This window comes from Canis lupus, chromosome 1, assembly GCF_048164855.1.
Source record: "Canis lupus baileyi chromosome 1, mCanLup2.hap1, whole genome shotgun sequence".
Taxonomy (NCBI): domain Eukaryota; kingdom Metazoa; phylum Chordata; class Mammalia; order Carnivora; family Canidae; genus Canis; species Canis lupus.
Window position 1 is genome coordinate 57,958,474 of NC_132838.1, and position 26,545 is coordinate 57,985,018.

Genomic DNA, 26,545 nt, shown 5'->3' on the forward strand with positions numbered 1-26,545 from the left:
TATATGGTCTCATCCTTTATACCTTCTTCATGAATAATACGAATTAATAGTCATAGTAATGACCTTAAATATTGCAAAATTATGAATTCACATTTATATGATCAAAAAAAGGATTATGCTATGCCAGTATAGTTTCAGGGTTAAGTTGAATTTCAATCACTAGAAAACAAGTAAACCTATGAGCTGCATTATTTATGTATAGGATAACCTTCTGCATTGCCTTCACCGTCAAGGTAATACTCTGCTTACCCCTCTGGCATATTCCCTAAGAGGGGGGAAGAACAAAAATCAGGACTTCCTTGTTAATCCTCCGAGTCTCTCGAGTTTGGAGGGCACAGATGAGACAGCTCTGCCTTCTAAGGGTAAGTCTTAGACACCGCTGGTCTGCACACTGGTCCGCACACTGGCATCTCATTGGCACCGACACCTCGTGGCTCCAAAGGTGCATCTGCGTCTGTGCCTGTGTCCCTGTCTCTCTCTCTCTCTCTCTCTCTCTCTCTCTCTCTCACACACACACACACACACACACACACACACACACACACACACTCAATCTATAAATGCATTATGTCTCCACTAATGCTTGACTCGCCCCTTTGTGCGCAACTTGAATCAAACCATCAGACCCGGCAAGCCCCCCACCCCGCGCTGGATCCTGAAGCTCCTCCTCCTTTGTTCTCCAGGCTCCAGTTCTCAGGTTTCCAGCCAAGACTGGTCGACTAGCATAGCAGGTCAGATTGGCTGCGGTAAGAAGAGGAGCAGAGGCTTCACCAAATCACAAATCTAGGATTTTCATTTTACTTGGTCTCCTCCCTGGAATCCTGGCAACAGGTGTGTGTAGTTGCCCTTCGAGGAACCCTAGCCTGGGGTTGCTATGGAGATAGGACGCTGCAACTTGCAGAGCCGCTGGGACCCAGGAATCGCTCAGCAGACCTCAACAAGGTAACTGCCCTGCGTTGCCTCTTTCCATATCTGCACGCCCCCTTCATCCACAACGTCGTTTTTTCTCGACTCCCTCCATGGAAGACTTGACGTCCCCAAAGGAAGAAAAGGCAGACCAAGAAGTGGGGGAAGTAGGGCGGCCATGGGAAGAAATAACAGTAGCTTCTTCCCAAGATCCGGAGTCTGGTTTATCTGAGCCCCTGGAGTCGGAGCAGGGGCCAGAAAGAGGCCAACCCAGAAGCAGCCCTCCTCGGAGCCCACAGTCTAGAACCAGCACTCCTCTGGATGACCTCACAGGACCAGACGCATCATCTGCACCTTCCCCTCCTCAGGAGGCCCCTTCCCCTCCTTCTATCCTGACTCTGGCCAGACAGGAGCTTGGCACACCTTGGCAGTCGGACAAAACCCCTGATGTGGATCCCAAAGCTGAGACACCTCGCTCCCCCCATTTGGAACAATCATCTGATAAAGGAGAATCGACTGCTCCTCAAACGTGCCAATCAGAAGGAAACATCTTTCAACAGTCTCAGCAAACCGGACATCACCTGTATGGCCCAGAAGATGTGAGTGAGAACAACTCTAAACAAAAAGAGCTGAGATTTAACATCTTTCAGGAGGAAGACTCAAACAGTAACTATGATCTGGATTGTGCTGAGCCTGGGGTTTCAGAAGTGGCCCCCAGCCTGCTTGAGATTGCCATTCAGAGTGCTAAGGCTTACCTACTGAAGACCAGTAGCAAGTCTGGCTTAAATTTGTAAGTCTTAAAGGGAAAAACGAGGGAGGAGGAGGAAAAGAAAAAGGGGAGTGTATCTTTGTGTGAAAGAGTATGAATAGAAATATATTTGAAAAGTCTGCATTTGTAGGAGAGAGTGACTTAGTAACTCTTTGCAACACAGAACTCAAAACAGATCTTTGATGGGGATTCCTTTAACTTCTTTAAAGACCCTTTGCACACAGAAATAAAACCTAGGGATATGGAACCTTGGGTTTAAAATAGATCATGAAAATAGTGAAGTCCAAGCATTTCTCCTAGATGCTTATAAAAAGTAATTGTCTACCAGTGATAGGGAGTGCATGGCATCCTGGTGCTTGTCTGGCTTGGTTTTGAGTTCCCTGCCCCACCAGGCCAGTGAGGGGGTGAGTCACTATCTCAGTTACTCAGAATTGTCTTGATTTGAGCACTGATTGTTCTGCATCCTGAGAAACCCCTTAGTCTAGGGCAAACTAGGAGAATTGGTCACAATAATTTTAAGGTCTGAAGAATTTTTTCAAGTTAATATTTAATGTGAAAAATCTTCCACAAAACCCAAGACTAACAATTCAAAAGATTTTTTCTAAAATACTGTTTTAAGCTACAGTTTATTTACTAAGCTTCAAGGATGTGAAGTAGTGGATTCTACTTGAATTTCTCATATAAACTTATGGTCATAATTCTCTGGGTTAAATAACAAGTATGAATTTACAAATAGTGTTACAAACAGTGTTAAAATTCCAGAAAAACTCATTATAAATACTTGAGAGTTCACTAACAATTTAAAACTGAACACAAAACATCGAAATGGAAAAATTTATTTTACTGAATTATTTTGTAACTGACATTACTTAAATATCTAAATTTTATTTTCAAATGCTAAGTCTCTGAGGTCATAAATTGACATCTCTTATAATATTCACTATTATCTTCTAAGTACGGTAGAGCCTGCATTTAAAAACTGCTCAGTAACAGATGACTTAAATTCTCTCTTATCTGCAGATTTTATTTGACAGCCATGAAAAATATTTTTTGTTGTGATTAAAACAGTCTTTTACTAAAACACAATATCTGATATTGGTTTTTCTCTGTTGAATAAAAAGCCTACAAAAAGAATTGCTTCCTCCTTTCTGTCATTCTATTAAGTTATTAATTATATTATTATATATTATAATAATATATAATTATATATTAATTATAGCTTCCAAATTGAAAAAGCTATAATTGTGAATTAAAATCTAATAAACATATTTTATAATTTGACAGAAAGGCATTTTCAGGTTTGGACTTCTTAAGACACACTGATACAATATCTTGTCTGAAGAACTATAAATAAATCAAATGTAAACATATTAAAACTGGAAAAATAAAATGAAGATTTGGATGTAGAGTCCTCAATTTAATGGCAATTTAATGGCATTTATGGCCTCTTTTGGAGCAAATCAAGAACTCTAGTTGCTGTAATATGTTTTTTAAATAAGTTAAATATTCATATCAAATAAGGAAGATTCTAGGGTAGGATCTTTGTGGCAGATGAAGTTACTGTGTTTATCCACTTAAAATTTCTGAAGGCTTTGAGTTGTTGAAATTTCCTAGAAACCAACTAATTGAGTCTGCATGTAATACTTCTTCAAAGCCTTTTTGACATGGATGTTACCTGGAATCTTCTCTTTTCGGGTAGATATGATCATCTTTCTGATATGCTCACGAAGGTCTTAGATGAGCGTCCTGAAAATGCTGTGGACATCATTGAAAGTATCAGCCAGGATGTGAAGATGGCACATTTTAGGAAAAAATTAGATACACTACAAAATGAGAATGAGATGCTTCCAACATATGAAATAGCAGAGAAGCAAAAGGCTCTTTTTCTTCAGGGAAATTTGGAGGGAGCCGACCAAGAACTGGAAGATGAAATAGTGAGTCATGGCTATAAATTTGAATAGTGCAATCTTCGGGTTTTGAGATGAGTGCGTATGGCTTGAAATTCATATTGACTGCCTTCTATAGTTTCCTGAATAGTATTTGCAATCTCATTTCACACCATTCATTTCTTTATTTGGAGTTTCTTATTTTTTCACATTCTGTTTTAATATTACATAGGCTTAGTTTTTATATTGGTGGGATTGAGCTCCTTGTTATAAGAGAAAATGATTCCTTCATCTTTCATATTCTCCAAAGTACCTGGTATAGATATAGGTCTAAAGCTGTTTCTTACTAAATATCTGTTGAATGAGTGAATTAACGTCAGATAGTTAAAAGTTGGGCTTTAAAACAAGTTGCCTATTTTCCCCATTAATTTACTAGAATAATTAGGAGTACCTCTAATGTTTTTGCGTTATTTTCCAAGGCAACGGAATTCCTCATAGTATGCATATTACATCAATGGGACATAATACAACAAGAGAGGGATAAAATATTTATTTTAATAGCTATAGACAATGTGTTTTGAAAATATTTACAGAGAAAGCTGGTGTCAAAGATAAAAAAGCTATCATTAAAGAATAAAATTATTGTACCACAGAAATTTTTGCTCCAGATATTTTAAAAATAGCATCAAGTATTCTGTTTCTTGAATGCCCATATGGTTATAATTTATGCTACTGAGTAACTTATACTATATATCTACTGAGCTTCCGTTATAGTACCACTAGATTCCTTAAAATCTGCCTATATGCTTGCAATGTTGATGTTTGGTGTAAGGTATTTTCAGAAGGGTGGAGAGTTCAGTCAAGAAAAAGATAGGAGGGTAAGGTGCTCCGCAACCTTTGTGACACAGTGGAATACAGAGTACTCAGAAGAAACAGGTCTAAGGTGTCAAGGAGTTGACATCAGCTGAAACTTTTCTGAAAGTATCTTACTTCAAACATGTGGTTAGATAGCCACACACACAGAGATGACGAGTCTGGGGGCAATCAGCATGTGGGGATCAAACAGATAGGCAGACACTCTCATGGAGGACTTTATCAAAGAGAAATCAGACTCTAGTATAAAGAATAGGGCATTGGGCCCTCCACTGGTACAGTATTAAATGGTAGAGATCTGCATCCTAAAACTAGGACTGAGAACACAAATGAGGTGTTTTGGTCCTGGAACTTGAGCCCCTTAATCAGGTTTCATAAATTCTTCTTATTGAGGAGTAGCTTTGGTTTTAGAGCCAAGAAGAGCTGAGCCATCAGATGAAGATTAAAAGTTCTACCTCAGGCAGTAGGAAGATGCAGGAACAGGAAGACACATAGGTCTTGGAAGCATTGAAATATGAGCTATGTGACCAACTCTGTCTCAGACTTAAGATGGAGAGTGTTCATGTTTCTATTCCTGTCTTTGACCACATGAGAATTCCTGTTCCTAGTTTTCAGCTTTCATTTATTTGTTAACCCAGTAATTCACAAGCACTGTGACCACCCACTGCATGCCAGCTACACGTGAGAAAGACATACATGTGAAATGATACACACATAAAAAAGACTGCCCAACTTAAGTCAGGACAGTCTAGTGAAAGAAGCAGAAAAGGCTGTAACACTATTTGATCAGTGCAAAAATAGAGATAGCTTTGTTTGGTGGGAAAAAATGTGAACTTTGGAGTTACATCTGAATTAGAATCGTAGCTCAATCCCTTAACTTACTGTGTGACTATGAGTGAGTGATGAAACTTTCCAAGCCTCAGGGATAATCACATGTCAACAACTCAAGGGGTAGAGTACTATATATGATAGGTTTGGCACATACTGGGAATTTAATGAATGGTTATATTGTTTTTACAAGCCATTAAACAGAATGGAGTGACTAACTCCATTAATTCCCACTACCGGGAATTGGGCAAGGCTTTGTACTGGAGGTGATATTTCATTTGGGTCGTGAAGGATAAGTAGAGGTTCATGAGACAAAGACTATATAAGGAATAAATTCTGAGCAAAAGGAGCAATAAAAAGTCAGGAGACATTATGTAATGTTTGAGAAAGTGAAGCCTGGGATTGAGGAAGTGATAGAAACAAAGCAAACAGGTGCTTAAAGCCAGACTGTTCTTGTGCACTGATAAGAAATTTCTTCTGTATGATGGAAGGTCAATAGAAGCTTTTAATAGCAATAAAAGTCAATAGCATGATCTTACTTTTGGTTTAGAAAGGTAACTCTGGAAATAATGTGGAGGAGAATGAAAGAAGAAAGATTAGAACAGGGCAAGGAGAGCATGGGAAGCCTTCTGTGACAGGATAAGGAGTCAGGATGGAGACTAGTATGGAAGAAATGAGCTAAAGAGGAAGGGATAATGGGCATAGCTTTTTAGGTGGTAAAATCAGTAGGACTCTAATTAAATATGAAAGTGTAGAGAGTGAGAAGAAATAGGGTGATGGAATTACTTTGGGAACCTGAGTGAAAGGTGATATTATTGGCAAAGATAGGGTATATAGTAAAAAGAGAAGATTTTGAGAGAAATATGAATGCAATCTTAATTGGAGGTATATGTAGACTATTCAACTGAAATTTCTCATGACTAGAAACACAGGTGTAGAACATGGGAGAAAAGTCAGAGTGAGAGAGCTAGATTTTGAACAACAATATAACATTTGAAGTGTGTGGAAGCAATCTTCCAAGCATAAAGTACTGAATGATGACTGAAATTTGAGGACATGAATATTTAGGGCTCAATAAAGGAAAAGGAGCCAATTAGAGACTAAGAAGAAATAGTTTAAAAGGACAGTATAGGATGAAGAGTGATAGCCACTGTGGAAAACAGTAGGGAAGTTCCTCTAAAAATTAAATATAGGGGCAGCCCTGGTGGCCCAGTGGTTTAGTGCCGCGTTCGGCCCAGGGTGTGATCCTGGAGACCTGGGATCGAGTCCCACGTTGGGCTCCCTGCATGAAGTCTGATTCTCCCTCTGCCTGTGTCTCTGCCTCTGTGTGTGTGTGTGTGTGCGCGCGCGCGTGCGTGTGTGTGTCTGTCATGAATAAATAAAATAAAATAAATAAAAAAATTAAAATTAAAATTAAATATAGGAATACCATATGATCCAATAATTTCACTACCAAATATTTACCAAAAGAAAACAAAAACACTGATTTGAAAAGATGTATGCACCCCTATCTTTATTGCAGGACATTGTTTACAATATTTCAAGATATGGAAGCCACCTAAATGTCCACTGAAAGACAAAGGGATAAGGATAATGAATTATTTCACAATCATAAAAAAGGATGAACTTGTGATAGCATGGATGGACGTAGAATGTATAATGCTAAGTGAAATAAGTCAGACTGAGAAAGACAAATACCATATAATTTTACTCATATATGGAATCTAAAAAGACACAAGTTTATAAACAAACAAAAAGCAGAATCAGTCCTGTAAAAACAGAGAAGAAACTGATGTTTGCCAGAGGAGAGAGGGGCAGAGGGATGGGAAAAATGGGTGATAGGGATTGGGAGATACAGGCTTCCAGTTTTGAAATGAATGTCACAGAAATAAAAGATGTAGCATAGGGAATACAGTCAATGATATTGTAATAGTATCGTGCCCTTGTGGTGAGCACTGCATGTGTATAATCTTGTCTAATCACTATGAATACACCCGAAACTAGTGCAATGTTGTGTGCCCACTACACTCAAATAAAAAAAAAAAAAAAAGAAAAAGAAAAAAAGGTGAAGGGTGCAACAGATGCCAAACATGTAAGTGATGAAGGTTGTAAAAAAGTCATTGTGCTTATTTTGACACCAAAAGTATAACATAAACAAGGGCAGAACACTTGTAAGAATTAGCAAAGTGCTTTCAATTTCTCCATCTTCAAGGTCTACAATTTGTCTTCGTTTATTTAAAACTTGCACATGATCCCTATCTTACTTAAAGTTATTTTCTACTTTCTCACAGATGTTTTCTTAAGAGTCCACTTGAGGCTTTGCTTTTTCATTTCTATTTCCTTTATAATATCATTTTTTATTTTCTTCCTTATGTTAAACCCCAAAGTATTTATTATAAGTAGGGGCAAATACCTGACTAAATTATGTTTTCAAGGGCAGTCACATCTGAGCACTTGTTTTCTATCTTTTTATTATTTATCCTATATATTCCCCTATATAGAGGGCCATATTGATTTTTATTTACCTTATCTATGATCAGATGTACACAATAAATACTGCTTTCTTAGAAAAACAGTGGTAATTTATACAAACAGATATAAACTTTGTCTAAATGTAGGTAGGGAGGTAGATTATATTTTGTTATTTCAGGATAGGAAAGGGACCACCTAAGTATTTTTTTTTTTATGAAAAGAGGATGTTGAATTTTTATTATTTCTAGTAGCTATTCAATTATCCTTAAGACACACACATACAATGAGGCAACTCTCATATTGGTGAGTATAAGACACAACAGTAGAAGTTAGATCTGTAAGTAACGAGAGAAAAATTGGAATACAGGAATGATCAGAGTTTGCTCTAAGCCTTACAAGGAATGTTGAAGACGTGATGGAAGGAGGAAAGTAGAGCTCATAGCAAGATGTGGATAAAGGAAAAAGGAAGCAAGCAGTTCCCTTAGAGATAGAGCATTAACCACCGCGTTTGTATCCCCAGGCAGAAAACTCTCTCCCAAACCTAATGGAGTCAGCCTTTTATTTTGAACAAGCTGGAGTTGGCTTGGGCACAGATGAGACTTATCGCATATTTCTCGCCCTCAAGCAGCTTACTGACACCCACCCAATCCAAAGATGCCGCTTCTGGGGCAAGATCTTGGGTCTGGAAATGAATTACCTGGTGGCTGAAGTAGAATTCCGGGAGGGCGAGGATGAAGAGGACATAGAAGACGAAGATGTCCCTGAAGAGAGGGACGATGGAGACAGTGGAGCTGACGAAGACGACGAAGATGAATTACCCAGGGCGTTTTACAAGACCCCACAGGCTACCCCGAAAGAAGAAAGCAGAACAGGGGCCAACAAGTATGTGTATTTTGTTTGCAACGAACCGGGCCGACCATGGGTGAAGTTACCATCGGTGACACCTGCACAAATAGTCACTGCAAGAAAAATCAAGAAGTTTTTCACTGGGCGTTTAGATGCTCCCATTGTGAGCTACCCGCCTTTTCCAGGCAATGAGAGCAATTACTTACGAGCACAAATTGCCAGAATTTCAGCAGGGACCCATGTCAGCCCTCTGGGATTCTATCAGTTTGGCGAAGAGGAAGGAGAGGAGGAGGAGGAGGTGGAAGGCAGGCGAGACAGCTTTGAAGAAAACCCCGATTTTGAAGGCATCCAAGTGATTGATCTCGTGGAATCTCTATCCAATTGGGTTCATCATGTGCAACACATTCTCTCTCAGGTAGGGGTTTTGCAATTCTCTATCAGCCAATCAGCAAATTTTTATTAAAGTCTCTCTACAATGCACAAATATATACAAAACAATGTTCTCCAGACCCTAGACAAAGAAACCATTGAAAAATCAAATAAAAGCAGAGTAGTACAAAATTGCCGAGTAGTCTAGATCTGGGATCTTCGAGTTTTTATTTCCAAACAGAAATAAAATAAATATGTCTAGGGGGATTTTGACAAGTTATGTAAGGATTTAGGTTAATTATTAATTAATTATATTTTAATTATAATTTATGATTTAATTATAGTTTTTATTAATTATATTATATTTTATATGTCAAATATAGATAGGTGCATTAGTTTGGGGAGCAGTTCTTTTTATTTTATAATACATGGAGCTTTTATACCAAGAAAAATAAAATATAACAAACATGAAAATAATCAGTGCTATCTGGCAGTTATTTGGCACCTCTTCTCCCAGGTGCTCTTTTTTTTTTTTTTTTTTAAGATTTTATTTATTTATTCATGAGAGACACAGAGAGGGAGGCAGAGACATAGGTAGAGGGAGAAGCAGGCTCCATCCAGGGAGCCCGATGCGGGACTCGACCCTGGGACCACAACCTGAGCCAGAGGCAGACGCTCAACCTCTGAGCCACCCAGGCATCCCCTCCCAGGTGCTCTTTTTTTTTTTTTAATTTTTATTTACTTATGATAGTCACAGAGAGAGAGAGAGAGAGAGAGAGAGGCGGAGACATAGGCAGAGAGAGAAGCAGGCTCCATGCACCAGGAGCCCGATATGGGATTCGATCCCTGGTCTCCAGGATCGCGCCCTGGGCCAAAGGCAGGCGCTAAACCGCTGCGCCACCCAGGGATCCCCCAGGTGCTTTTAATAGCACTTTATATATATTATCTCATGTAAGTCTCATAACTGTATGAGAGACTAATACTATCCTCATTTTACAGATGAGAAAATCAAGACAGAGAGTTTAGAAAATGTGAAAAAGGGATTATAGGTAATAGGCAACAGGGTCACCTGTGAATGGACAGAATGGATCCAGCATCCATCCTCTTAATCATCCTGCTGTACTGTCTCATCTGTAGGTAGAAAATCATTGCATCTGATCTATGGAAGAGGTACTCTTATATGTCTCTGGATAAGAGTCACTTAAATGAGAAATAACCCCAAACCTCCTTACCTAACTTTATTATTGCATTAAAAAATTCGTTGTTGCTAATAATAGCACCTTATCATTTTCACATAAATTATTTATTACACATCAGTAAAGTACATATTTTTTCTCACTAAGATTTTGCTGATTTTAAGCAGTTGGCAAATTTGTGAAATAAATTATAGCATTTTTTGCTTGAAATATGCTAGATCAAAAACCTAGCACCAGGGATGTTGAATGAATAAATGATTGATTAAATTCCCACATAGTAGGACCTTCTGCAGATAACTGCTTTAATCTGAATAAATATTTCAATATTTTAAGGTCTTCATTAGACGACTAAATGTTGCAACACTCATTCCCAGGGTCGCTGTAATTGGTTTAACCCCATACAAAAGAGTGAGGAGGAGGAAGAGGAGGAGGATGAAGAAAAAGAAGAAAAAGGAGAAGAGCCTGACTATATAGAACAGGAAGTGGGGCCTCCTCTTTTGACACCGATCTCTGAAGATTTAGGTAATTTTACACAAACTACATAATATGCTGTGTGTATTATATACACTATACAGATGTTATGTATATATAATATAGTATACACTATATAATATATATACACCATATTATATACACTATATAATATATATATACACTATAGTGTATTTTTCATGTATACATAATATACTGTGGATATTATAGAGTAAATACATGGGAGTTGGAAACCAATAAAAAGTGAACAGGAACCTAAATTTCATCCACTTTCCCCTTCACGTGCCTTGGCATAGCGGAGATTAGAGACTATAGCTGGCCCCACCACCAACTTCCTCAGACAGAGGGTGATGAGTGGTACAGGGAAGAAATGTAAATTGGCTGAAGCTCTTACTTGGAAATGCTGACAGTTGTCTTGTGTTTCATTCTTGTCTTGCATTCTGCAGCCAAGACCTATGGCCATAAATACCCAACATAGTTACAGTAAAATATTAGATGAGATACTGTGGCTTTTTAAATCTACCCTTGTCCTTCTATTCTTGTTTCTACCTGGAGCATCTTTGCTTATAACCCTTGTTCTCCTTCATAATAATAATTTGATCTTTTACTTGGTCATTAGATAATTTTTCTAAAACTTTTCTCTGTTGCACAGATGGACACACACCTGCACACATACATGCATATAAATAATTGAATTTTGTTGTTCCACAATGTTCATAAATTATCCTTTGACTTTAAGTTGCTGATGCTTACTTTTTCTTTGTGTGTCAAGTATGAGTTTTAAGATTTCTAAAAACTTTCTGTTATACAACAGATCCTTGTCTGTTTAGAAGTTACGCTTTTGAATTTCTCTTTGGTTTACAGAAATCCAGAATATACCACCTTGGACAACACGGCTGTCCTCAAATCTCATTCCTCAATATGCTATTGCAGTCCTTAGATCCAACCTTTGGCCTGGAGCATATGCCTTTTCCAATGGCAAGTAAGTATCTGACAGCTTACAAAGCCATTATTAAGACTATTTAAATGCTAGAAATTATAGTTATCGCTGGAATGTTATGTTCCAGTTTTTTTTTTTTTTTTCTTTTTCTTCTCCCTTACCTGCTTCCCCAAGTAAAGTACAAGCCTGGGCAAAGGAGTTAGAGCAACCCCAGAGTGACAGATAAGGCTGCCCTGGGTGGTTGTTCAGGGTAGCCATTCACAATAACCTTAGGGTGAGATCTCAGACCAGGATGGGAGGGAAAAAAGGGCATGGGGCAGTCTATCCAGATAGTTGGTAGAGATGTGGATTCCTAGGAAGGTCCAGGCCATGAGCCAGATGTCATGTTCAGCACTTGTACTTACATCTTCCTCATCAGCTCTTATCACAACTTTGGGAAGAGAGGCCCCTCATTTCATAGCTTAGGGAATTGGCTGAGATAAAGAGGGAGCAAGAGGCTGGAGGCAGATGAAGTCCCTGGACTCCATAGTGGGTAGTGTCACTGCCTGGGATAAAATTCTCCCTGTTGCCAAGATGACCACTCCCAGGGAATCTACACCACCACAATCTGTTAAGCTATTTTCTAAACTGGAATGAATTTCTCAGTGGTATCTGTTTCTGGAGCCAAGTCTGGTGCCAGGAATGCTCATGAAGGAGGAAAGGGGGGGTGACTTGTTTTAACTCATCTTGGCATGTCAAGAGTGTGTGCTGTAAGATTCATTCAAATAACATCTCCATTACACAGTAAAGCATCAGATTTAGAATACAAGAGTAATTCAGACTTCTGTCCTAATATGGTTTTTATTCTGATTGAGTAAAAGACTTACTCATTTTCTAGCATTAATGGAGGTAGTTCTGTGCAGTGTTTAGTCTAAGGCTCACATAATTTTTATTGGGTATCCTGATAAAAAATAATTCAAAGTATGTATTATTTAAGCTATCACTTCCAAGAGAATTAGGATCAAGAGAATACTCACTGTCCTTTTCTCCCTCACCCAGAACATACACTTCCATTTGTCTTATGCTTCCATTTCTCATCTAAGAACCCAGTTGTCAGAAGCTCAGCTAAGCTGGAGAGAGAGGGGGGCTGCCAGATGTCAGAGATGCTGTTAAAGCAACAGGTTAAATGAGTTAAGATTTTGATCATTTACCATGATGATATAAGCAAGAGAAAACCCTGACTACTCTTGTCCTATTTTCCTTCATGGAATGACACAACGATGGGAGGTCAGTGGGTCAGTGTAGATGTGGGGGCCATCTCACTGAGGAGTCCCCAGATAATAGGCTGCTGCAGTTTTACGGTCTCGGGAGCTCAGGAAGCCAGTGGAGGGTGGGTGGAAAGGCTAGAGGTGAAAAAGTATGGAGTACTGAGTCAGAGGACGGAGCAGTGTCTCTAAGGTACCCGCCCTTCCCCAACCCCATAAGGAAGCCTTGGCAGAAGCACCTGAAGACCTCTGCTGAAGGCCTCAGATAAGACCTAGAATGAAGGCACCCATGCTAAGAACTCAACTATGGGGAGAACATGACAGGCCCGATGGGTCAGACTACCACTTTCCTTAGAGACTGTGGTGCAGTCTTGCTGGGCATCAAGTCTGGCATGGAAACAGCAGTTTTCCTGTGAGGCCTGCCAGGTGGCACCTGACAATTGCACAGTTGGGCCTAAAAAAAAATCACACACAGGTTTGTAACCAATAGCAAGCATCCTCTGTCATACCAACAATTTACTAGGTTGGCAACTTTTTAATTATTCCTAACTCTACAGAGGATTAGTAACTTTTTTTTTAAACTTATTGGTTTTGTTTTTCTGAAAATAGTAACAATTAAAGGTTGTGGTCCAGGTGTAGGGTACATTTTGAGGAGGGTCTGGCCAGCCTCTTAACCAGCTTAAGCAGTTTGCATCAGTCATTTCCTGTGGTAGAAGAATCACTGAGGGCGATTTCATCCCTAGCACTTAAAATGTATTGTTTTAAAATTACGGGAATATGATGGTCTAAGAGAGAGTGATCAGCTTTTACAGAAGGATCAACTTTCTTACTGAAAAACTGTATAATGATTATCTACTTTCTCTTCAAACTTTATAGAAAGTTTGAAAATGTCTACATAGGCTGGGGTCATAAATATAGTCCAGACAACTATACACCTCCAGCTCTACCCCCAGTTTGTCAAGAATACCCCAGCGGAGCAGAAATTACAGAAATGGATGATCCTAGTGTGGAGGAAGAGCAGGCTTTCAGAGCCGCTCAAGAAGCAGCTGCTCTTCCTGCTGAGGAAATGGAAGAAACTGAGGAAGATGAAGATGAGGAAGATGATTAGGACCAAGAATAAAATCAGCCCAGTCTTGTGTGAGACTGGTACACATACACCACGTGTGGAACCAGTTTTACATATATAATATGTAGTAACAGTTACGTAAAAATTGGCAACTCTTCATGTGCAAAATGTCATTGCTTGAAAATGTCATTTGGAATTTTGTATGTGCGACTATTAATATGTACTTATAAAGAGATGCTTGATGGGTTTTCCAGAGGCTTAAATGACATATTCTTATATCACTGTTATGATGATTACAGCTAGTAGAATGTGTATTCTTAAAAAAAAAGTCTTAGGTTTATTTTCTAATATGGAAACATGGAAAGATGTAATCCACAAAATCTTGGGGACTTTAATATTTGTTGGTGGGTATTGAGGCCAAAAATATTGATAATCCCTGAATTAGAGCATGTGTTTTTAACTAGCCTGTGATACTGTATGTGAATATTGTGTTTGAGTTTGTATGGGGAGGGTTGTTTTTTGTCTTGTTTTGTTTTGTTGGGGAGAGGATTTATAATTTTATCACCTGCTCAAAGATGGGAACACTCAAAACTTTTACTTGTTAACTTCTTAAAAAGGTTGTCAGTCTGACTCCTTTTCCTTACAGAAATTGGTTTGATCTGACTGGGGGAAAATGATCTGCACAGAGATGGCTGGCTGGAATATCCAGGCTTCAGATTACTACTTTCTACTCCTATTTATCTAAAAATGAGTTTATTATTTCCATTCACTAAAAAAGTATTTTTGAGTCCTTTATGTGCCAGGCACTCTGAGACTACTGCTAAAAAGTAGCAATTGCTCCTGAAGTCTTTGAGCTTCCATTCAAGGAAGGGAATATGAAAAGAGGAATTGAAAATTAGAATAGATTGCGACTTAGCAGGTATTGTAATATAAATGTCACAGGGTACCACAGAACAGTGCTTCTCAAATTCTGTGAAGTACCAATTTTAAAAAAAATTAAAGATTTGAGAGAGAGAGTACACAAACAGGGGGAGGGGCAGAGGGAGAAACAGACTCCCTGATAAGCAAGAAGCAAGATGCACAGCTCACGCTTAACTGACCGAGCCACCCAGGAACCCCTAAAAATAAAAATTCTAACCCAATGCCATTATTTTTGTAAAATAAAGTATCACAGCAATTTTAAATTCTGAAATTATCTTGTCACAGACTGGCAGTTCTCAGATCACTGATCTATCTACACTTTGAAAAACACTGCTATCAAACATTTAGAAGGTGCATTTAATCTGGACTTGGGACTTGAGCCTCGCAGAAAGCACTTCTAAGAGGTGGAGAACTAAGGGGAGAAGGGTACTAGGCAGTAACCACGGTTTTTTGGCAAAGGACTTTAGGCTGGAAGGAGCAGAATTTTAAGAGTGGTGAGGAATGAGCCTGGAGAGGTAAGCAGGGCCCAGATTGTGTGGAATGTCTTGACTTTATCGAGGAGCAATGAAGAAGACTCAACAAGGAAGTCACAAAATCACATCTGTATTTCAGAACATTAGGCTTCCATGTGGAAGACTGACCGAAAGAGGATCAAGACAGGGAGACCAGTTAGATGATCCCATTATCTAGATAAAAGGTAATGATGGCATGAAATGGGATAAAGTAGAAATCTGGCTGGCTGCCTGAGGGATAGAATATTAGAAAGGATGATTCCAGAATTTTCCAATTGGCAGTATTATTCATTCTTGGAGTGCACCTTTTACTATTTGATGGAGTAGCTAATATTTATAAAACCTTATTCAAGTATGTTCTTCCTCTTTTTCATGGTGCTGCTTGTTGTTGTATTATATCCATTTCCTTATCTACCCTGATTTCCTTTTGAGAAACTGCCTCTGTCCCCTGGCATAGTCTCATGCCAATCAGATGTGCCCTTTCTAGAAACTGAATTTTGAGCAGAGACATTTGACCTCAGCTCCTAATCTGATTGTTCTGCTATAAATCGGATCACATGCTGGCCTCTAGATTTGTCTTTGTCCCAGCACTATTTCCTAGTTACCTGGTATTCTCTAAGCTTCTGATAGTCTTTCAATGAACTCCCTTCTGCTCAAATTGGCCAAAGTAGGATTCCTGCTTACAACCTTACTTGACACATCTAACATGAATCTGAAAGTTTCTTTCCTATAGGCCATGTTAAACACAAGGTTCTAATTCACAGTTGTATGGGTAAGAGTATAAATATTTAACAAAAGTAAATCCCTCTTTTTAGAGTTATACCTGTTAAGTATTAAGGTAATTTCTAAGTGATAAAGAGGGAATTTCATTATATATGTTTTGTAATGAAAGAAAGCATAATGCTCAAGTGCTAAGAGCTTGGAAGGGAGATAGCCTGGGTTCAAACTCTGGACTACAATAATTTTCTTGGGCAAATTACAAACCTGGCAGAGCTTCAGCTTCCTTACAGGACTAACAGAATTGGTCTCACAGAATTATTTTAAAGATTACATTAATTAATACATGGGAAGTACTAAGAATACCTAACACAAGGACCCAATAAATATTACATATGACTATCATACAAAACCAGTTTCTAACACATAATTCTAAGAGGAAATACAGAACTCATAATGCAAACAAAACAGTTTATTGAAATAGTTTCTAAACAGTGAGGTACTCGAGGTATGATATGGATGTTTCAGAAATTATAAGTTGAGTATTTAGAGAATTCAGATTCGTAAGCACTATGAGGGAGTTTATAGTATCTGAATTTGGAAAAGAAAGTAAAATCCCATGATCACTGAAATGCTTAATTCTTCAAGGAATCTTCTCAGCTGTGAAGACTTGAGAAGCTTGTCTCCTGGCCTTGAAAAGGAATTTTAAAAAACTGTTAATTTTAAGCAAGAAGTCCATTATTTAGAATATATATTAATTATCTAACATAAAAAATAAAATCTGGACTTTTTTTAAGATAATAAAAATTCCTTAAGAAAAATTACAACTTCAAACTTAGGAAATTAGGAATAAACGTTTTTTCTTTTTAAGTAGGCTCCACACTCAGCGTGGAGCCCAACATGGGGCTTGAACTCAGGATCCTGAGATCAAGACTTGAGCTGAGATCAAGTTGGATGCTTAGCTAACTGAGCCAGCCAGGTGCTCTAGTAATAAAGATTTTTAAAACCAACCCAAAAAAAGGAAATTAAACAAAATACCAGGTAAAGAGAAAAGAGTAAAAAGAAAATTCACCGTTTTAAGGAATAATGAGTCAAAAATAAAAATGATGGCTCACAGTCAGAGAGACACGTATAAACAGAGGGTTGTGAGCAGAGAATCTTTAAGAAAATTATCTCCTTCATTATGGCTTTAAATGTCACTTTAAAAGACTTTTAAGCATTTGTTCTATTTTTACAACTTGAGTTATGAATCAAGGCATATTATACCAAGCCAGTTTAAAACGAAGTTAAATCAAGAGTACAAGGATTACAAAATGGAAAACAGAATGCAGTGCTTCTTTGTAGAATTTAACTAAAATATGTCAATGTATGAAAAGAATTGAGGAAAATGGCTATTAAGTAGGTATGTATGCATTACTTAATTGAATTGCATTAGGAGATATTTGCCAACATAAATTCTTTCACTTAACCAAGTGCTCCAACATCTGTAACAGTTTGGAATTATTACTCAAAATATAGTTATGGCAGAAATGCATTATGGTAATTATAGGACAGCTGCCAGGATAAAAACAATTGTTTGAAACCTGTTTCCTTTCCTTGAGTAAGAGCTGCATGATTATTAAAATATTATAATTAAACTCCAAATATGAAGAATATAAAATGCAGTTACAAATATCTACACTTTGGGATACTTTAAAATACCAAATATGTTCTGAAATTCCTACAATTAAAATTATAGTTATCACTTAGGAGGAAAAACACATTTTAAAATGAGCTATAAATAAACCACCACTCTGAAATAAAAAGTAAAGTCATTAATGAGCCCTTAGTTGAAGCTGCAGATGTCTATCTGGTGATACACAGATCAATCAGTACGGCAGTATTTGCTGAATTCCTACAGGGTAGACAGCACTGTTAAAAATGGCAGAATAACTATAAGACACAGTGATTTAAAACAAAAAGGAAGAAACAAAAACGTAGGCTTGAAAGCGGTATGTAAAAATAATGTTAACTGATTTTCATCTTTCAAAATATAGTATCCTATCTTTTCAATAATAAAAGTGAATTGTTCACATATAAGCTTAATTAACGAATATGAAACAAGAGATTGTATCCTCCCAGAAGCAGCCACATAGGGCAGAACTCTGGATGTAAACTGACTGAATTGGAATCCTGCCTCTTGTTACTTAGCTGCTGTGTGACTTCAGAAATGTAACAACTCTTCTGAGCCTAGACATCCTCATCTGTAAAATGGGAATAATAGAGCCTACTCTATAGGGCAATTGTGTAATTACATTAGTTAATATCTGTGTAAAAATGCTTAGCGTGGTGCCTAGTGCAAAGCAAGCATTACAAAGTAATACTTTATTAGTATTACAATTATAATCATATTATTTCTTTTCCACCTAGCAGTATTGTACATAATGAGCCAAGTTCTAATTCTTTTAAAGAAGTTAAAGACACAGCTACTCTCTATGACTCAAAAAAAAAAAAAGAAGAAAAGAAAAGAAAAGGACAAGCTACTATTCTAACAACATCTCAGTTCCCACAATCAGAAAGTTAACATAACACCGAACTAAAATGTTCAGCTAGGTTCCATGATAATATTTAACCTCACTTATGCTCTCATAAGTTACCTGTATACTGATGAACAAGCATCTTGGCATTTTATAACAATTAAAATTAACCTCTGACAAAACAAAAAACAGACTCTTAACTACAGAGAACAAACAGATGGCCACCAGAGGGGAGGTGGGTGGGGGGTGGGCGAAATAGGTACAGAGGATTAAGATACACTTAATTGGTAATGTACAGAACTGCTGAATCACTATATTATATCCCTGAAACCAGTATAATATTGTATGTTAACACTAGAATTAAAATAAAAAAATATTTTTTTAAAGTCTAAATAAATAAATAAATAAATAAATAAATAAATAAATAAATAAATAAATAAAATTAATCTCTTTATGTAGCCAAAGATATGACAGGGTGAAAAAAATGAATGCAATTTTGGCATGTAATTCACTCCAAGGAAACCTTTAAGATTTAATTAAACTGAAGAACCTCTGAAATAATATTTGCCTTTATATCCCAAGTTGTGAGGCTGAAAAGATTACTCTAATTCTCTCTCATTTAAAGCAATTTTAGTGTTTCCACCTGTAATCCTGTTATTCTTCATAAATGCTCCTCTCTAGGCCTCTGTCTCTCTTCTCCTTAGGGGAAAACAAATCCATGTGGAATACTCAAATAGGCACTTATTTTTTTTCCTTTTAAGATTCTGGGAACTGTGCATTTTGTAGACTTGATATGCCACTACATACATAGATAGCTTCAGTTTATACTAAGTGGAGGGTTTTCAACCTCTAGAAATTCTTCTGTAACATACCAGTCATCACTTAGCTGTACGGGATAAAGAGGCAACTGTATTGAAGTTAAATTCTAGAACTGTGTATATATCCAGTAAACCCAAGTGCATAACACAGAGCCTCAATAATCACAAGAATCACATTTAATAAACCATAATTGTTAAGACCAATATGCATTAGGAGTCCTCGGATTAAGTTAGGTCTTTTTACCATATATGTTGCCATTTTTCATTATGTGCCTGGTATTAAAAATTAATTTTAATTTAATTTAAAAAATTAAATATTTTTTTGAAGCTCTGAGTCAAGTTAGGTAGCACCTGAAATTTAAAGATGTCCACTCCAGAAATTAAATGATAGAAAACCAAAATATCTTTGCCAACTGAAAAATACAGAATGAGATAAAAAGGGATAACACTGATGATCTTAACTAAAAATTTTAAACCCGTAAGTTCAATTTGTTCAAGCTTCACACAAGAAAATACGTAAGTACTTACAATTTTCTCCTCAGAAGAAAGAACACCCTCTACTGCCACTATCTGGTACTGCTTATGTTTTAAATTTCCCACAAATTTCCGAAGTTGTTTGACATTGCTAGCCTCTGTATCTTGCTTTAATAGTTTCTGCATTTCCCGAGAAGGACATCCAGGATCAAATATTAGTAAACATAATGTTCGATTTTTTCTCTCTTCAATTCCAACAACTGTTCGACTATGACCTATCAAAAAACAAAACAAAACAAAACATACCCAGCTGTATATATGTGTATGTCCTGTCTATTGCTATACATATAGATATGTTACTAAATACATACACATACATTATATACTCTCTGTATGCAGTGTGTGCACATGTGTCTTTGGAATATAAATAGTCCTTCTAACCAGTCTTTCATTCTAAACACAAAATAGTTTTAATTCTATTTCCTAACCTTTACTTTTCATTTTTTGAAACCTTTAGTTTCAGTTTTTTTTTCTTAAAGGCTTCGTTACAAAAAATTATGTCTACTGTGGCATATATTTTAGTTTTTCTTTCCTAATCCCTTGATCCTTCTTAATCAAATCATCTCACATGAAAGCATTTGAAAATTACCACAAAACAGAAACTCTCATGAATCCAAAAGGTTAACAAAAGTAAATTAATATATACTAGAATTTCAACAGGGAGGGCTCAACATTTACAGCTTGTATTGCTAAGTAACAAAATTCCCTACACTTACTTCTTCTACTCCTATTGATTCAAATCATCTGTTCAACAAAATGTATCAAGTATCCATGTGCCAGGCACTATTCCAGGCAGTTAGCTGTAAAGAAGCAAACAGAACAAACATTCCTGCCTTCGTGGAGTTTTTACTCTAAAAGGAAGGAATACCCTATAAACAAGGTAAATAGGTAAGCATATGTTACGTTAGATACAAAAAAAATAAAGCAGGGAAGAGAGAGAAGATGCCAGTGTTGAGGGCTGTTAACAAGGTGGAATTTTAAAGAAGGTGATCAGGGAAAGCCTCACTGAAGTGACATACATGAAGACCTATAAAAAGGAAGGGAGGAATAAGAAAGGAAGAGTGAACCCAGGGGCCCTGAATGAATGAGGCACAGCATCCTTCATTACCTAGGAAGCTACCATAATGACAATGTAGCTCTGAAAATCAGACTAATGTCACAATACTCCCCTCTTCCCTTGTATCTGAATCTTAATCTATCCTAAAGCAAAAGCCAATTAGTTGTCCTATAAAAGTATTATCTTATAAGCTATACTTCCTATCTATGAGTTATACCAACCTTGATGCTGAAGATAGATAGGAGGTTTAGATGTACACACTACTTTTGGATTCCCTTCTCTCTCTGAAGAATAATAGTTCAATATCCATTCAAATAAGCGAGGATGGGTACCCAAAGGACCAGTTGACTTATGAAAATCAACAATGTGGCATCTATAAAAAATTTGACAAAATGGATTATTTGGAGATTATTTTTTAAAACATTTTCGTCAATGGAGTTATCAAATACAAAAAAAATTTAATTTAGAACTAATTTTATCCCAGGAGTATTTTCCTAAGAAGAAAATACATATAAATTTCATTATATATCAGGAAAAGTATCATTTTAAGAAAAAATGATTATTTAAATAACTTTATAATAAGGTTGATGGCTGATTTCAAAGTTACAAACATTTTCCGACATATAGAATCTCCATGAATAGTAAATGAGGACCATACTTGGTTTTTAAAAGTCACCTACATGTAATCTGAGACACAAATTTCATTCTAAACTCTCTAAACCTGGGCAGCCCCGGTGGCTTAGTGGTTTAGCACTGCCTTCAGCCCAGGGCGTGATTCTGGAGACCCAGGATTGAGTCCCACGTCGGGCTCCCTGCATGGGGCCTGCTTCTTCCTCTGCTGTGTCTCTGCCTCTCCCTCTCTCTTTGTCTCTAATAAATAAATAAAATCTTTAAAAAATAAATAAAATCTCTAAACCTGATGATCAATTAGAAGCTGACTTCTAATTTTAATTCCACAACAGCCATTCATATCCACTAAAAATATCCTGAGTATTTTTCCTGTTGGGCTCTTATATTCCAATAATAGACAAGAAAATACCTGTAAAGATGTTAGAAAAACTCTGTATATATTCCTATCTATACATCTACCCATCCCCTATTTGGCACTAGACCACAGTGGTGTTCCTTCTTCAAGAGAAGTCAACCTTGAATAAACAAAATTATTTTAACCAGAAGCACTACTGACACTTCTCAGTAACTATTTTTAAAAGGTTGGGTATAAGTAAGGCGTGTCTGGGTGGCTCAGTGAAGTGTTCAACTCTTGATTTCTGTTCAGGGTCTCAGGGTTCTGAGATCGAGCTCCACATCAGGCTCTGAGATGAGCATGGAGTCTGCTTGAGATTCTCTTTCTCCCTCTGCCTTTCCCCCAGCTTGTGCTTAGTCACTCTTTCTCTCTCTCTCACATAAATAAAATCTTAAAAAAATAAATAAAAGGTTGGGTTATAAGCAAAATTAATTAAGAGCTTTACTGTCACTTTAAAGTACAGCACAGATACCCTTTCCTTGTCTCTCTGGACAATAAAATCTCCAAATACACCAAAATTGCAATGGTTGCTATCCTTAGCCTCAGCAAGTGTATTGTTGATAACTACCAAATGATTACTAAGTTTTAAACACTGAACTTTTGATTAAATTTTTAAAAAGTAGGTATACTGCTTTTAGGTTAAAAATTGATGACATGTTTAGATTTAGAATTTGAATAATATCCTAGAGAAAGGAAGACATTTAAACAAATAGTAAACAAATTCAGAGTATAGTATTAAAGTGGCTTTACTAAAAAACTAAACTATTTCAGGCACCAAGAAAAAAGCTGGACATATCAGGTATTCTAGATATTTTCCTTTCCTTAAACATTATTTGAAAACTCAGTACATAGTATAATATGTAGTCTTAAAGTGTCAACAGACTGGCAAGAAGAAAAAGAGAAAAAATAAATTTAGAGGGCATTAAAATAGTACTTTCAATATAAATAATTCAATATACTTATTAAAGTCTTTGTCTTTTATAGATTTATTATATATGACTGATGAATCCCTGAACTCTACCTTTGAAACTAATAATACACTATATGTTAATTGAATTTAAATTTTAAAAACTTAAAAAAAAATAATAGTGTATTGCATATTTGAAGGCTGCTCAGAAGGTAAATCTTAAAAGTTCCCATAAGAAAAGATTTTGTAACTATGTACAGTGATGGATGTTAACTGGACATTGTGGTGGTCATTTCATAATATACACAAATATCAAATCATTACACTGTACACCTGAAACTAATATAATGTTATATATCAACTGTGCCTCAATTTAAAAAATGTTTGAATAGAGACACCTGGGTGGCTCAGCAGTTGAGTGTCTGCCTTCGGCTCAGGCCGTGATTCCGGGGTCTGGGATCTAGTCCCACATTGGGCTCCCTGCGGGGAGCCTGCTTCTCCCTCTGCCTATGTCTCTGCCTCTCTCTGTGTGACTCTCATGAATAAATAAAAAAAAACATTTAAAAAAAATGTTTAAATAAATTTTTATTTATTTTGAGAAAGCACGAGTTTTTCTATTTAAAGTTCTATTTAAAGTTTTTCTATTGCTGTTTAAAAGTTAAAAAATATTTTTACCTCTGAAACCAATCAATTAATATTAATAGGGTAGGAACAATGTAAAACAAGCATAAAGGAAAATACAGAGCCATGAAGCTTAAAGGCAAACTTTCAATTAAAGATGACAAACATCGGGATCCCTGGGTGGCGCAGCGGTTTGGCGCCTGCCTTTGGCCTAGGGCACGATCCTGGAGACCCAGGATCGATTCCCACGTCGGGCTCCCGGTGCATGGAGCCTGCTTCTCTCTGCCTGTGTCTCTGCCTCTCTTTCTCTCTCTGTGACTTTCATAAATAAATAAAAATTAAAAAAAAATATTAAAAAAAAAAAAGATGACAAACATCTATCTCTATTCCCTCTTGAAAGCCCAACAACATAGTACTGAAGGAGAAAATAATTCAGATAGTAAAGACAAAAGAATGGAGACAGACAAAAGAAAAGGAAATATAAAAGCAAATGCAAAAAAATAGACAACTGTCTTAAAATCCCAGAGAGGCTGGAAGCTTAGAGGCACTAGGTATTGGGGAGACTATACAATATGAAACAAATTGAAAGCTTCCACAAGGAAGGCAAATCACTGGTTAACTATTCCCTCCATCAATGTAGGAGCTTAGGCAGGAAAGTGGAGAACTCTTCTTTGAATGGTCCTTTACTGAAATTTGAGAGTTCCTCAAATAGCAAGCTTCCACTTAAAACTGTAAATGAAGCCTGCTCATCTTCAAGCTCCATAAAATCTTACAGGACCCTCTGATCAACTTTTTAGTGCCTCATCTTCACTCTAGGAATGGACTAAGGATTTACAAAAGTTAGAAGAAAGCTTTCAAAAAGCAAAGGACTAAAATAAACAGACATGAAAACTAATTAACATGGAAGAAACCCACAAAATCCAAGGAATAGAAAGAAAATAAATGCTGGGGAAAAATTTGCCACCATAACAGACTATGATGCTATGAAATTACTCCTTAAAATTAACATGATTGCTAAGATACAAATTTCAATAGAGTAATTGGGAGCTGAGAAAGTCTACATAGTAAAACAAAAGCAAAGGTAAACAAAAAAAAAGAAACGTGACCAATAAACTTAAAAAGTGAAAGGAGTTAGGTGGCCAACTACCAGAAATTCCAGAAAAAAATAAAGAAAAGGGAAGGATCATAATTATCAAACAACAGCTAACCTCTGAGCTCTTACTATATTGTAGTCACAGTTCTAAGCACCTTATTATTTAATATTACTCTAACTCTGTGAAGCAGTTAGTACTTACATGTTCTTTTTATCAATAATGGAACTAAGCTATAGACAAATTAAGTCATACAGCCAATAAGCAGGAAAGCTAGAATCAATTGTAGGCAGTCTGACTCCAAAGTCCAAGCTCTTCACCCCTATCCCGAGATCTTTAAACTCACAATTCCAGATTCAAAAGGAAAAACAAATGCCCAATATAATGAATTAAAGCCCCACATTCATGGTAGAACTTCTTAACAGCAGAACTAAGAGTTGATGCAAAAAACTTTCAGAGAAAATAAATAGGTTATATATAAAAGGAATGAAAATCAGATGACATTTTACGTTCTCAATAGGAACATTGATTGCTAGAAGTCAACAGAGTAAAAACTTAATTTGATCTGAATATGATTTTGAATTTAGAATAATATAGCCACCCAAACTATCAGTTTATCATTAGACACCTTTCCTTAGGGAGCTAATGAAAGATGTGTTTAAGCAGAAGAGTAGTCCAAAAAAGATAAAGACATGGAATCCAGAAAAAATTCCAGGCTCCGCTTCAAGGAAACCATGATGGAATGCTACATGATTAGCTTTGAAGGGGATCCAGGAGACTAGCGAGCACAAAAACAATAGAGGGCTCAAGGAAGAAGTGTCCAGGAATAGGAGTGCCTCAGATTACAAAGTGGAGTGTGTAAAAATGTATGAGACCATGATACAGTCAAATAGTAATAGGGAAAAGAAAAGACAATTCTTAACTCAAGGAAAATTTTTAAAAGGTTTTCAGGAAAGGAAATAAAATCAGCAATGAATGATATTATTATAGTCATGATGTAAACTCTGACTTAAATAAAAAAATGAGATTTAATCAAATTATAAGGACTGAGGGTGAACACAGGTAGGAAATGTGAGGGAAATTCAAGAGATGATGTCTAAAACTGATAAACAAAAAACAAAACGTAAAAAGCCCTGAGAGAAAAAGCATATTATTCAGAAACAACTGAAGTAACTAACAGCTGCCTCTGAGAAATCAGACTTGAGAATAGAGAAGAACATGAGCTAGGGACTGAATTATTGATTTTTAGTATAAGCCTTTCAGTATCTCTTAAATTTTATTTTTTAAATGTCTCTTTGATTAAAGAAAAAACAACAAAGAAAACCTCCCAGATACGACAATAACCTTAACTTGGGTTTTGTGGTACATACTTTACCCGTAGGGAGGTCAGGAGTGTATATACTTCACATGCTCCGATCCAGGCCTTTGTTCCCTGCAACCTGTTATTAAGTTGAGAGGCACCCTGTGGATCAAAACCTTCCTTCCATGCATCTTCAATCATAGACTGAATTTTTGGAATGCAAGGAATTGACATACCTAAAATTATACAAGCAAACACATTACATGACAATTACTAAAGTACTAAATAGTATTAGTTAGTAGTACACCATGTGCTCTAGAGGACCTATAACACGGTTTTTAAGATCATTACTCTTGACATTTTCTATTGTATCATTTTCTCTTCTTCCAACCAGAATTCAGGTTTTAATGTAATTATCCACCAAAACACTTCTTCGTTACAGCTATTAATTGTATGTACTATATATGAATTCATTCCATATTATATGTACAGGTGATCCTTGAACAATGTAAGGGTTAGGAGCACTGACCCCTGACACAGTCAGAAATCTGCATACGTTTTGCTCCCCCAAAACTTTCTTAAAGATTTTATTTATTTACTTATTAGAGAGAGGGAGAAAAACATTGAGATATCACAAGCA

At 36.7% G+C, this 26,545-nt stretch overlaps 2 protein-coding genes across 6 annotated transcripts in view; one reads left to right on the plus strand and one right to left on the minus strand.

Moving 5' to 3' along the window:
- Positions 1 to 577: 577 nt before the first annotated feature.
- On the plus strand, positions 578 to 16,844 carry RSPH4A (radial spoke head component 4A). 2 transcript variants are annotated; one of them, XM_072831565.1, is made up of 6 exons: positions 578 to 1,696; positions 3,375 to 3,609; positions 8,255 to 8,995; positions 10,520 to 10,667; positions 11,502 to 11,619; positions 13,698 to 16,844. In XM_072831565.1, the coding sequence occupies exons 1-6, from the start codon at positions 1,020 to 1,022 to the stop codon at positions 13,927 to 13,929; spliced, it is 2,151 nt and encodes a 716-aa protein (XP_072687666.1). In that variant the 5' UTR covers positions 578 to 1,019; the 3' UTR covers positions 13,930 to 16,844. The 2 variants fall into 2 exon arrangements, with proteins under 2 accessions (XP_072687666.1, XP_072687669.1); XM_072831568.1 differs by lacking the exon at positions 10,520 to 10,667 and having other exon boundaries at positions 13,698 to 13,852.
- ZUP1 (zinc finger containing ubiquitin peptidase 1) overlaps positions 2,990 to 26,545 on the minus strand; it is a 41,633-nt gene continuing 18,077 nt past the window's right edge. For 3 of the 4 annotated variants that reach the window (XM_072831574.1, XM_072831571.1, XM_072831572.1), the window contains 4 exons: positions 25,976 to 26,141; positions 21,184 to 21,335; positions 19,900 to 20,120; positions 16,492 to 16,728 (listed from right to left, as the gene is read on the minus strand). In XM_072831574.1, the coding sequence (XP_072687675.1) occupies positions 16,681 to 16,728; positions 19,900 to 20,120; positions 21,184 to 21,335; positions 25,976 to 26,141 (587 nt within the window). In that variant the 3' untranslated portion in view covers positions 16,492 to 16,680. Of the gene's footprint in view, positions 3,431 to 16,491; positions 16,729 to 19,899; positions 20,121 to 21,183; positions 21,336 to 25,975; positions 26,142 to 26,545 lie in introns of those variants that run through there. The other variant, XM_072831573.1, reaches the window with a different exon arrangement.